This window comes from Myxine glutinosa, chromosome 11 (genome assembly GCF_964187855.1).
Source record: "Myxine glutinosa chromosome 11, kmMyxGlut1.1, whole genome shotgun sequence".
Lineage (NCBI taxonomy): Eukaryota > Metazoa > Chordata > Myxini > Myxiniformes > Myxinidae > Myxine > Myxine glutinosa.
This window is the reverse complement of record NC_136271.1, coordinates 57,507,255-57,520,444: the sequence shown is the minus strand read 5'-3', so window position 1 is coordinate 57,520,444 and position 13,190 is coordinate 57,507,255. Positions and strand designations below refer to the sequence as shown.

General features: G+C 51.2%; 1 protein-coding gene across 8 annotated transcripts in view; it reads right to left on the bottom strand.

Annotated features, from left to right (window-relative positions):
- Positions 1-13,190, bottom strand: part of LOC144894280 (extracellular sulfatase Sulf-1-like) — a 101,979-nt gene that overhangs the window by 20,726 nt on the left and 68,063 nt on the right. For all 8 annotated transcript variants that reach the window (XR_013624968.1, XR_013624967.1, XR_013624969.1 and 5 more), the window contains 2 exons: positions 3,304-3,454; positions 3,031-3,206 (listed from right to left, as the gene is read on the bottom strand). Coding sequence is in view for 5 of the 8 variants with exons in the window: in XM_078786688.1 (XP_078642814.1) it covers positions 3,031-3,206; positions 3,304-3,454 (327 nt within the window). In the remaining 3 variants the exon portion in view is untranslated. The remainder of the gene's footprint in view (positions 1-3,030; positions 3,207-3,303; positions 3,455-13,190) is intronic.

The following is a 13,190-nucleotide window of genomic DNA, read 5'->3' as shown; positions in this document are numbered from 1 at the left end:
AGGCTAGTGACAGAGAGGGGAGCAGTAGTGAAGGTGTGGGGAGGATATTTCCAACAGCTGTGAACCAGGAAGCAACAGCGAGTTGGAGATATCGAGTTATGTGGAGGGGAAAATGGAGGTGGTGGAGATCCCACAAGAGGAAGCATGAAAGGCATTGAAGAGGATGAAAACGGGATGAGTGCCAGGCATTGATGAGGTGTGTACCGAGATAATTGCAGCAGGAGAAATCGGAGCCAGGTGGTCAAAGAGGTTGTTGAATGTATGCATGAGAGATGGGTCAATGTATGTATGATGCATGTATGAGGTGAAATGGCATTGGGATTTGTGGATCTGGAGAAGGCCTTCGACACCTTCTCGAGAGAGATGGTGATGGCGACACCGAGATGGATGCGAGTGCCGGAAGCAGAAGTTATTTTTGTGGAAGGGGATGTATAAGGGAATGAAAGGAAGAGTTTTGGTTGGTCCTGGGATGTTGGAGGCGATCAACGTGAGCATCGGCTTGAGGCATGGAAGTGCTCTCATCCCACTCCTGTGTATCATAGTGATGGAGTTGGTAAGCATGAAGGTAAACATAAAAAATATTCTGGGGAGGATATTGTATGCGGATGATCTGGCTGTTGTTGTGGAGAGTGAGCGGGAGATGCAGGATGTACTGGGGGAGTGGAAGGAGGGATTTGAGAAACATGGCTGAAAATAGGTACGGAGAAGACAGAGGTGATGTGGGTTGGGCAGCAGATGGAACAAATTCATATCAGGTTAGAGTGAAAGGAGATCACACAAGGAATCAGTTTGAGTATCTGGGTGGAAGAGTGACCGGGGATGGTAAGTCAGAGGTAAAGGTGAGGAGGAGGATTCAGGTGGGTGCAAATGTGTGGAGGAGGGTAAAGGGTGTAATGGCAGACAGAAAGATTTCAAGGAGATCGAAAGGAAGGTTTCTGACGTGTGTAACACCGGCCTACCTTTACGGTCTGGAAACGGTGTCACTGACAGAGAGCAAACAACAGAGGCTGCAGGTTTGCGACAACAACTAGGTCAGGAGGATTGCGGGAGTGAAGAGGGTGGATAGGAGGAGAATGGATGAACTTAGGGAGGAGATTGGTGTGGAGATGAGCTTGACTGGGAGATTGGTTACATGCCGGCTGAGATGGGCTGGACGTTTGGTGTGGATGGGGGAAGAGAGAATAGCAAAGAGAGTGGATAGGTTGAGGGAACAAGGTAGGAGGAAAAGAGGTAGACCGTGGTTGAGATGGGAGGATTGTGTGAGGAGGAATATCAGCAAGGTGGGGGTGGTTGGAGAATTGTGTGAAGAGAGTTGGCTGAGGACAGAGGTGAGTGGAGGAGTATCATAATTAAGGGAGGGCAGGAGCTAGGAAACATTGGACCTCACTCGTTATAAAGGAGAAGATGAGGAGAAAAACAAATTAGTATGAAAATTAGCTTCCGCCAATATATAAATTACTAATTTAGCTTATACATCGATAAGTTCTTAACCTCACATACAGAGACTATTGAAACGATCAGGTAAAATAATCAGGTGAAGCCTCATCCTGTAAATGAAGGTGGCGGGCCAAAACACCTAAACGTTTTCTTCATGAACCACTGTGTTTTGCGGGGAATGACGCCCAAAGGTCCCAGGGTTGCACCTGCGGAATCTTGATCTGGGGGTCCAAAGGTCATGAAACAGCAATAAATAAAAAAACTTTGTGCAGAGACGAATGCACGGTACTCCCCCTTGGACTGTCAGACTACTGGTGCACGAGAAAAATAATAAAAAAACAAACCGGAGGCGATTCAACAATGGCAATAAAAGCAGTTTATTGGTGATTAACAAAATAGTGATGAAAATGTTTATTATGGACCAAGTAACTAAACCCAAAATCGAGTGAGTTCATTAAAAAACAAATTTCACGAACAAATGTTCTCCAACCACAAATAAACTAGAACGGCACTCGGTAGAGCGCATACCTCCACCAGGCTGAATAGTTTACGTTTTCCAGCTCACTGGTAGGCCAGATCTGGATTTGGACCTGAACCGAAATCGAATCGACTTGTTCTTATCACCGAACCAACTCATCCACCAAGTTTTGTCATAATCCACCCACTACATTTTTTGAACTATACTATATAATCGGATTTTGGACCCATCTCTCAGTGGTGAAGAATCACTTTAAAATGTTTTTAAAATCTCATCCAGATCTTGATCTTCACCAAAATCGAAGCAATTGGTCCTTGTCACACACACAACCTGTCCACCCAGTTTCATCTGAATCCGTCCATAACTTTTCGAGATATCGTGCGATGCAGTGCTACATCATTTTTGGCCCCGTCTCTCGATAGTGAAGAATCACGTTAAAAATTCTGGTATCAAGAACCGTATCCAGATCTTCACCAAAATAGTCAATTCGTCCAAATCAACTCCCACCATGTTCACAAAATATCATCCAAATCTGTCCATAACTTTTTGAAATCTCCTTCTCATCGATGGACAGACAGACAGGCAAGGAAGGAGACAGGGATGAAAACATATTATCTCAGTTCACCTTCGGTGGCGAAGGTATCAATCAATAACAAAAACAACACCGATATTACATCTCAAGTAAAGTTGCGAGTACTGTAGATACTTGGACATTTCAGACACTCTTCCAGTGTGTGCAAAAGAGTTGACGTACAAACACCGACAATGGACGAGTACGCTCCCTAAGAGAGGTTTTTGCGTCCTCCACCAACAGGGACAAGGCCTTCGGCACATCAATTTTTGAGGTGTCCAAAAACATATATGAAAGCCAGTACAAAAGGTACAGAATATACTAAAGGTTTTCACTTAGACAATTACAATTTGATGGATATGAATGCCAAAGGCAAAAAATAGAAGCACGACATACCAAATAAGCGTACACGACGACAAAATAACCAAAAGGATGCTAAAGACGATAGGCAATTCCTCCTCCCCTCTCAACCCCCCGCCCCCCTTCACAGCTCTTCTCCCTTTATCCCCAAGTTTGCATTTTTTGCCTGAGGCCTTAGTCGTACCTGGTGCCAGCCTGGATTTCTGGCCCGCGCATGTAGAAAGGTACACGAATGTCAAATTCATAGGGCAACGACTTTCCCTTAAGGAGTCCAAACTGCCCCACGTGATAACCATGGTCGGAGGTAAAGATGATGTAAGTGTTCTCCAACTCTCCTGTGTCCTGCAGCATTTGGAAAATCTGTTGGGGAGACAAAGACAACATCTCTGCTGGACCCATCATGCGATGCTTTTGTGATCATGTGACATACATGACCAAATGGTTTTCGGTCGTCTACCTTTTCCACGGAGTCATCCACCGAGAGCAATGTTTGTAGGCGTTTGCGCTGGAGAATATTTGTAAACTCCATATGGATGGGAAGCATTCGCTGCATGCGACTCACGAACCAGTGTTTGTCATAGTTAGGACCGAAATTATAGCTTGGCGTTCTGCAAAAAAAAAAGAAAAAAAGTTCAGCCCAAAATGAAGATTCTTCCATTATATTTTTGTTAGCACGGCATCAATAAGACCATTGACAAGTCAAAGGTACATCCTGAGAGCTTTCACCCATGTCAGAGCTCACCTATGGATGAACCAAACAGTTGATGCTGCACACAGATCGTTAGAGAATGTACAAAATGGAGCCACAGATGCTTTTGTAACATGGGAGAACAGAGATTGGAATTGAAGGGTTTGTAGTACATCACATTGACCACAACAAGTGCCTTACAAATCCACCACGTGGTGGTAGCTAAGTGGCTTCTAAACCATCATTTTGACCATCACTCATGTATAAATGTTAAAATGATTACAAATGAAAAACTAGAGCGGCACTCGGAAGGAGCGCATTCCTCCGCCAGGTGGCAAGTTTTGTTTTTGCAGTGATAGACTGGATCTGGATCAAGACCTGAACCCAAATTTAATAGGTTTGCTCTCGTCACCGAAAACAACTCGTCCATCTAGTTTCATCCGAATCCATCCATAACTTTTTGAGATTTCTTAAGCATAACATGCTATATCGTTGTGGCCCTCTCTCTCGATGGTGAAGAATCACTTATATAATTAAAAAATTCTCGTATCCGGATCCGGAATCGGATCTTCACCAAAATCGAATCGATTCTTTCTCATCGCACAAACAACCTATCCACCGAGTTTCACCCGAATCCGTCAACACCTTTTTGAGATATCGTGCTATATACCGTTTCCTTTGCCCTATCATATCTCAATGGTGAAGAATCGCTTCAAACATTCTCGGATCCAGATCGAGATCTTTACCAAAAGCTAGCCATTTTGTCCTCATCACATACCCAAACACTCCGCCAAATGTTTTCAGAATCCGCCCACAACTTTTTGAGATATCCTGTTCACAAACAGACATACAGAGGGAGGAGGGGGGGGGGGGGAGGAATAACCTCCATCCATCTTCGGTTTCTGAATAAGTGAGCCTGCGCAGTGTGGTGGACATGTTTACACTAAGCATCTTCAGCGATGACATTAGCGGACGTGCACGCATACAGTATCGGTTTGTCTATTAGTGGGTAGGCAGCTGTGGTGTGACCAAGAGGAGGAAACTGCAGAGGCGCAGGCCTTCCTGTTCACTACAGTCGGAGGCAAGATTAGCCCGGCAAACCCACACTCTTCATTACCATGTCATTTCAAAAGGTGCGAGTACTCGCGTTGGACTCCTCAATTGATCCAATACGATGCGACGATTTCCTGCAGTTTCCATCACAAATGCAGTAATAAAACCATTTTATTCAAGACTTGAGCTCAACAAGACAAGACAGATTACAACAAAGGTATTGTAGTGCTTTCGTTCTTATGGCCGCAGTGTTGTGAACATGAGAACAAGGTGTGAGGTTGAAACATTAGAAGCGCATCCTCTCTGCCTTAAAACAAATCAAGCCAGAAGTCCTGACTCATTGCAGATCAAACACCAGAATGGAACGCAGTAGAGAGCATCCAGAACCGGATCCAGAACTTCACCTAAATCGAATCGATTCTTCGTTGTCACACACTCAACCTGTCCAACAAGATTCGTCCAAATCCATCCATAACTTTTTGAGATATCCTGCTATATTGTAGCGGCTACCGCTGGGTTTACACAATCGCCTTGCACCTACCAAGGACGCGGAGCGATCACCATGCCGGGCTCGTCCAGGACGCCCGGCCATGCCCGCTCTCGACTTGCCAGGCCGCGACCGGGACGCCCGGGCATGCCCGGGCATGCCCGCCCTCGACTTGCCAGGCCGCGTCCAGGATGCCCGGCCATGCCCCCTCTCGCCTTTCCCGGGCAAACGCTCCGGGATAATGTGTGTATATATATTGCTGCCCGATAAACGGGCTTTTCAGAGTACCCGAGGTGTTTCGTTTCAATAAAGAAGCTCGGACGAATTCCAGCTTTTTGTCGCGTCCATTCTTCCGATTACGTGGGAGCACAGCTCCTACATTGGTGACCTACCGACATGGACACGGCAGTTGCCCTCAAACTGCCTACCTTCTGGGAGGCTCACGCGGCGGTTTGGTTCGCCCAGGCGGACTCCCTGTTCGCCCTGCGAGGCATCACGGCCGACGACACCCGCTTCCACCATGTGGTAGCAGCGCTCGGCTCAGCCACCACGGCCCGCGCCCTGAGCCTCCTCGAGAGCCCGCCAGCCGCTGACAAATACGGCGCGATTAAAAAGCTCCTCCTCGACGCTTTCGCCCTCGCATCGGTGGAACGCGCACGGCGCCTGCTCGACCTGCCCGAGCTCGGCGACACGCGCCCGTCCGAGCGAATGGACTACATGCTTTCGCTGCTCGGTGAGCACTCTCCGGCATTCCTGTTCCGGGAGCTGTTCCTCCGTCAGCTGCCTAGCCCGGTACGCCTCGCCCTGGTGAGCACGACGATCACGGATCCCCGCGCCCTCGCCAGGGAAGCCGACAAGATCTCTGCGGCAGGCCAACGCATTGCAGCAGCGACCTGGGGCCCACCGCCGTCCGACGCAACGCCCATGGCGCCCGAGCACCCGGCACGGTCGACGGCCGAACTGCCGACGCAATTGGCGGCCGCTACGCCGAGCCGACCACCTCCAGCACGACGACCGGGGCCTCCACCTGACCAAGCGTGGTGTTACTATCATGCCAGGTTCGGACAGAAGGCCCGGACATGCCGACCCCCGTGCACCTTCGGCAGGCCGGGAAACGGCCGGGCCGGCGCTCATTACCAGCCATGAGCGCCGGCCACACAGGCAACTTACTTTTCATCACGGACAAAGCATCCGGACGGCGCTTCCTGTGCGACACCGGCGCCCAACTGAGCGTCATACCCGCCTCCGATCAGGACAGGCAGTCCGCGGCTTGCGGCCCCTCCTTGGTTGCGGCCAACGGATCGGCCATCCGCACCTTCGGCCCGCGCAACGTCACCCTCTGCTTCGGCGGCCAACGCTTTAATTGGACATTTGTAACCGCAAGCGTGCCCATGGCTCTGCTAGGCGCCGACTTCCTCTGCGCACACGGACTGCTGGTGGACGTCCAACGGCGTCGCCTCATCAACGCCGAGACCTTCAGCTCCCTGGTATGCACATTGAGCAGCTCCGCTCCGACCGAGCTGGCATGCGCCCTCCCGGCGGCGAACGAGTTTGCTCGCCTGCTCACGGAGTTCCCGGCCCTCACGCGGCCGACGTTTTCGGCTGTCGCAGTACGACATGGGATCGAGCACCACATACCAACCACGGGCCTGCCGGTCTACGCCAGAGCCTGCCGCCTCGACCCAGCCAAGCTCGCCGTGGCCAAAGCCGAGTTCGACGCTTTGGAACACCTCGGCATCGTGCGGCGCTCCGATAGCGCGTGGGCTTCGCCACTACACATCGTCCCAAAACCAGGGGGCGGCTGGCGCCCATGTGGCGACTACCGCCGCCTTAACGACGCTACCACCCCCGACAGGTATCCGATCCCGCACATCCAAAACTTCTCCACCCGTCTGGCAGGACGGGTCATTTTTTCAAAAATCGATCTCATACGGGGATATCACCAGGTACCTGTCAGGGCGGACGACGTCCCTAAAACGGCCGTCATCACGTCATTCGTCTTGTTCGAATTCCTGCGGATGCCGTTTGGCCTCAAGAACGCGGCTCAGGCGTTCCAGCGCTTGATGGACGGCGTGCTGCGTGACCTGCCGTTCCTCTTCGTTTACCTGGACGACATCCTCGTCGCCAGCACGTCCCGGGCCGAGCTCTTCCTCCACCACCGAACACTGTTCGGGCGCCTCAGCGAGCACGGCCTCATCGTCAACCCGGCCAAATGCCACTTCGGCACGACGGCCGTTGATTTTTTGGGCCACCACATCACCAAGAACGGGGCCGTGCCGCTGCCAACCAAGGTCGAGGCCATCACCACGTTGCCGCGTCCCCGCTCCATAAAGGCCCTGCAGGAATTCCTGGGAATGGTGAATTTCTATCAACGCTTCGTGCCCCGCGCTGCTCAACTCATGCGGCCCCTCTACGAAGCCCTCTGGGGCAAGCCGGCCAAGCACGACATCGTCTGGTCCGCAGCAATGGACGCGGCCTTCAAAAGCTCAAAGCGGGCCCTCGCCGACGCAACACTGCTCGCTCACCCGGTGCTCAACGCTCCCATCGCCCTCACCACGGATGCCTCCGACTACGCGGTGGGCGCCGTACATGAGCAATGGGTGAACGGGGTTTGGCAGCCACCCGCTTTTTTCAGCCGGCAGCTCCGGCTGAACGAGCTCAAATATAGCACGTTTGACCGTGAGCTCCTCGGTCTACACCTGGCCATTCGCCATTTCCGCCACCTCCTGGAGGGCCGACCCTTCACGGCGTTCGTCGACCACAAGCCGTTGGTTTACGCAATGGCCAAGGTCACGGAGCCGTGGTCGGCCCGCCAACAGCGCCACCTCTCCGCCGTGTCGGAGTTTACCACGGACATCCGGCACGTCGCCGGCAAAGACAACGCCGTGGCCGACTGTCTTTCTCGGGCCAGCGCGAACGCGGTCCACCTCGGCGTGGACTTCACGCTTATGGCGGCGGACCAAACCACCGACACCACGGTGCAAGCCCTCCGGGCGGCGGACACGGGCCTCCGCCTGGCCGACATCCCCTTCGCGGACACTGTCCTGCTCTGCGACGTCTCCCAAGGCCAGCCTCGCCCCATCGTGCCCGTTACCTGGCAACGCCGCATCTTCGCCTCCCTCCACGGCCTTTCCCACCCGGGCCGGAAAGCTTCCCAGAAGCTGGTGTCGGCGCGATTCATCTGGCACGGCCTTCGACGGGACGTCCGCGATTGGACCAGCACCTGCACAGCCTGCCAACAGGCCGAGGTCCACCGACACACCCAGGCCCCACTGGCACCTTTCACCGTGCCCGAACAACGTTTCGACCACGTCAACGTGGACCTGGTGGGCCCCCTCCCCCCATCACGGGGGTTCACACACCTGCTCACCATGGTGGACAGGACCACCAGGTGGCCGGAGGCCGTTCCCCTCGTCTCCACCACCACCGCCGACGTGGCGCAGGCTTTCATCGCCACCTGGGTCGCCCGCTTCGGCGCACCGGCGGACATCTCGTCGGACCGCGGACCGCAGTTCACCTCCGAGCTGTGAGGCGTGGTTGCCCGCAACCTGGGGATCAAGCTCCACCGTACTACGGCCTACCACCCCCAAGCCAACGGGTTGTGCGAGCGATTCCACCGCTCCATGAAGGCCGCGCTCATGGCCGGCCTTCAGGACGGCGGTTGGGCCGACCGGCTGCCGTGGGTCCTTTTGGGCCTCCGCACGGCCCCCAAGGAGGACCTCCGGGCATCCACCGCCGAGCTTGTCTACGGCCAGGCGCTACGCGTCCCGGGCGAATTCGTGCCCGACGCTACCAGTCCCTGGTCCGCAGCTCACCAGTGCTCGGACCTCCAGGAGGCCGCCTGACGGTTTGCCCCCGTGCCAACGTCCCACCACGGTGACCCCCAGTCCTACGTCCCCCCAGCGCTTCGCACAGCGGAGTACGTTTTTGTGCGTCATGACGCACATCGGGGGCCACTCCGGCCGCCGTACGACGGGCCCTTCCGGGTCCTGCGACGGGACGACAAGTCGTTCGTCATCGACATCGGCGGCAGGTCGGACCGGATTGCGGTGGACCGCCTCAAGCCGGCGCACGTGGACATCGACCAACCGCCACGGTTGGCCCTTCCGCCGCGGCGAGGCCGCCCCATGTCCACGGTGCCCCCCACTCGAACGCCCACCACCACACTGGACACCCCCCACCCCCCACGACCCGCCAGGGGTTGCTTCGGCCGGGTCATCAGGACCCCCCTTAAATTGACCCTGCCGGTGCAAGTCGATTCTGGGGGAACGTGTGTAGCGGCTACCGCTGGGTTTACACAATCGCCTTGCACCTACCAAGGACGCGGAGCGATCACCATGCCGGGCTCGTCCAGGACGCCCGGGCAGGCCCGCTCTCAACTTGCCAGGCCTCGTCCGGGACGCCCGGGCATGCCCGCCCTCGACTTGCCAGGCCATGGCCAGGACGCCCGGGCAAACGCTCCGGGATAATGTGTGTATATATATTGCTGCCCGATAAACGGGCTTTTCAGAGTACCCGAGTTGTTTCGTTTCAATAAAGAAACTCGGACGAATTCCAGCTTTTTGTCGCGTCCATTCTTCCGATTACGTGGGAGCACAGCTCCTACAATATGTTGGTTTTAGCCTTATCTCTCAATGGTGAAGAATCACTTAAAAATTAAATAATTCTCATATCCGAAACCATATTCAGATCTTCACCAAAATCTAATTTAATCGTTCTTGTCACACACCCAACCGGTCCACAAATTTTCGTCCAAATCCGTCCATAACTTTTTGAGACATCTTGCTATGTATCGTTTTTGGCCCTATCTCCCAATGGTGAAGAATCACTTAAAAATTCTAATAGTCGGATCCGAATCCGGATCTTCACCAAAATCGAAATAATTTCGTCCTTGTCACATACGCTCCCTCTCTGTCAAATTTCGTCCGAATCCGTCCACAACTTGAGATATTTTGTTCACAAACGGACAGACAAACGGACAGACAGACAGGGGTGAAAACATAATCTCCATCCACCTTTGGTGGCGGAGGTAAAAATGCATTTTGAACGGGTGTATGGGTTTGGGAAATCACCGTAACTAAAATCCCACTTCATCACCACACACGGTTTGCCATGCTGCCAGTCTCGACTTGCCACAGTCTGACTATTCCTGTTCATTCACCCATGACTGTTCTCCGACGTCAAAAGCATTGGTTCGGTCAAAGCGGTTCCGAGGCAGAGAAGCGCACTGGGTGGCATGCCATTCCTCGCCCAGTGGGGTGAGGATTTGAACCTGCAATCACTCACACTATAAATACTGAAACTCAGCTAGGTAAACCCACCCAGAAACGAAATCTTTCTCTTAAGAGCAATTTAGAATTTGTCATCGTCATCTCCGCAATAATGATGTCATTTATTATTATTTTAAAAATGCATTTACAGTATTGGAAGTAATTATGGAATCAGAGTAAAAGTTGGATAGAAATGCTAATAAAATACGTGAGAGAATCGAATCTCATGTGTACAAATGAAATTTTGCATAGTACAGTCATGTGATGATTTAGTCCACTGTGATTTGTTGTCACGCAAGTAATTTGAAAGTGCCACCCCTGCAGAGAGCTGTAGGTGGCGATAACGTGGTAGTGCGGTGAATACTATGGCTCCTGGGAAGGAATTATCACAAGACAACCGACAAGTGTATGTAAATCAATGTGTTAGCTAATGAACGTGACTCCATGGGCAGATTGCAGCCCCGACTCAATATTACATCACAAGCTGTATGGAAGACTCTGAGAACAATAGGCAAAACTGGTACTGTGGAGGATACGTGAAAATGCTTCTGTGGAGGACACGTGAACCTGGTACTATGGAGGACACGTGAAACTGGTACTGCGTAGGATACGTGAAACTGGTACTGCGTAGGATACGTGAAACTGGTACTGCGTAGGACATGTGAAACTGGTACTATGGAGGACACGTGAAACTGGTACTATGGAGGACACGTGAAACTGGTACTGCGTAGGACACGTGAAACTGGTACTATGGAGGACACGTGAAACTGGTACTGCGTAGGACACGTGAAACTGGTACTATGGAGGACACGTGAAACTGGTACTATGGAGGACACGTGAAACTGGTACTGCGTAGGACACGTGAAACTGGTACTGCGTAGGATACGTGAAACTGGTACTGCGTAGGATACGTGAAACTGGTACTGTGGAGGACATGTGAAACTGGTACTATGGAGGACACGTGAAACTGGTACTGTGGAGGACATGTGAAACTGGTACTATGGAGGACACGTGAAACTGGTACTATGGAGGATATGTGAAACTGGTACTGTGGAGGACATGTGAAACTGGTACTATGGAGGATATGTGAAACTGGTACTATGGAGGATATGTGAAACTGGTACTATGGAGGACACGTGAAACTGGTACTATGGAGGATATGTGAAACTGGTACTGTGGAGGACATGTGAAACTGGTACTGTGGAGGACATGTGAAACTGGTACTATGGAGGATATGTGAAACTGGTACTGTGGAGGACACGTGAAACTGGTACTGTGGAGGATATGTGAAACTGGTACTGTGGAGGACATGTGAAACTGGTACTGTGGAGGACATGTGAAACTGGTACTATGGAGGATATGTGAAACTGGTACTGTGGAGGACATGTGAAACTGGTACTGTGGAGGACATGTGAAACTGGTACTATGGAGGATATGTGAAACTGGTACTATGGAGGACACGTGAAACTGGTACTATGGAGGATATGTGAAACTGGTACTGTGGAGGACATGTGAAACTGGTACTATGGAGGACACGTGAAACTGGTACTATGGAGGATATGTGAAACTGGTACTGCATAGCACACATGAAACTGGTACTGTGCAGGATATGTGAACCTGATACTGCATATGATACATGAAACTGGTACTGTATAGGATACGTGAAACTGGTACTGTATAGGATATGTGAAACTGGTACTGCATAGGATACGTGAAACTGGTACTGCATAGGATACGTGAAACTGGTACTGCATAGGATACGTGAAACTGGTACTGCATAGGATACGTGAAACTGGTACTGTATAGGATATGTGAAACTGGTACTGCATAGGATACGTGAAACTGGTACTGCATATGATACGTGAAACTGGTACTGTATAGGATATGTGAAACTGGTACTGCATAGGATACGTGAAACTGGTACTGCATAGGATACATGAAACTGGTACTGCATAGGATACGTGAAACTGGTACTGCATAGGATACGTGAAACTGGTACTGCGTAGGACATGTGAAACTGGTACTGCATAGGATACGTGAAACTGGTATTGCATAGGATACGTGAAACTGGTACTGCATAGGATACGTGAAACTGGTACTGTATAGGATATGTGAAACTGGTACTGTGTACGATATCCATAACTGTTACTGTGGAGGATATACAAAAGTGGTACTGTGGCGGATATATGAAACTGGTACTGTGGTGGATATATGAAACTGGTACTGTGGTGGATATATGAAACTGGTACTATGGAGGATATGTGAAACTGGTACTGTGTAGGATACAAAAACCCGTTACTGTGGAGAATATGCAATAGTAGTACTGTTAGGAATAGAACTCAAATTCTCCAAAAGTGGTATTAAGTAACTCAGGGTATATTCTCAACAGATACACGATATTCCAGTGGAGATCTTGCACATGACTGAGATGAAAGTATTGATGTTAACATTTCTTTAATAACAGTAGGATACACATTAGACTAAAGTGGTCTCTATGGATGCAGTTGTCTGAAAACTTTTGCAGAGGGGCAAATGGAGGGATGAAGGGAGGGGGGAAATCACAGTTTTCCCTTTTTTGTCAAAATTCCTATTATCATCATTCCAGAAATGAACCGAGTCCAAAGCTTCCGTGAAACTTTTCCGAGAAACTGAAGTAACCATCTCCTGTTGACCAAATCGAGGAATCTGTTTATTAACTCGATCCCGTCGTCATTCTGTCCCACTGTGTTGACTACAGCGGGCCAAGGCCGCGGACCGCCCGTGCATCGCTGTTCCACTCACAGCTGTTTTACATTCCTCGTGCTTTCCTGCTCCCTTTCATCATCCTTCCTTTTGGTTTCCTGCAA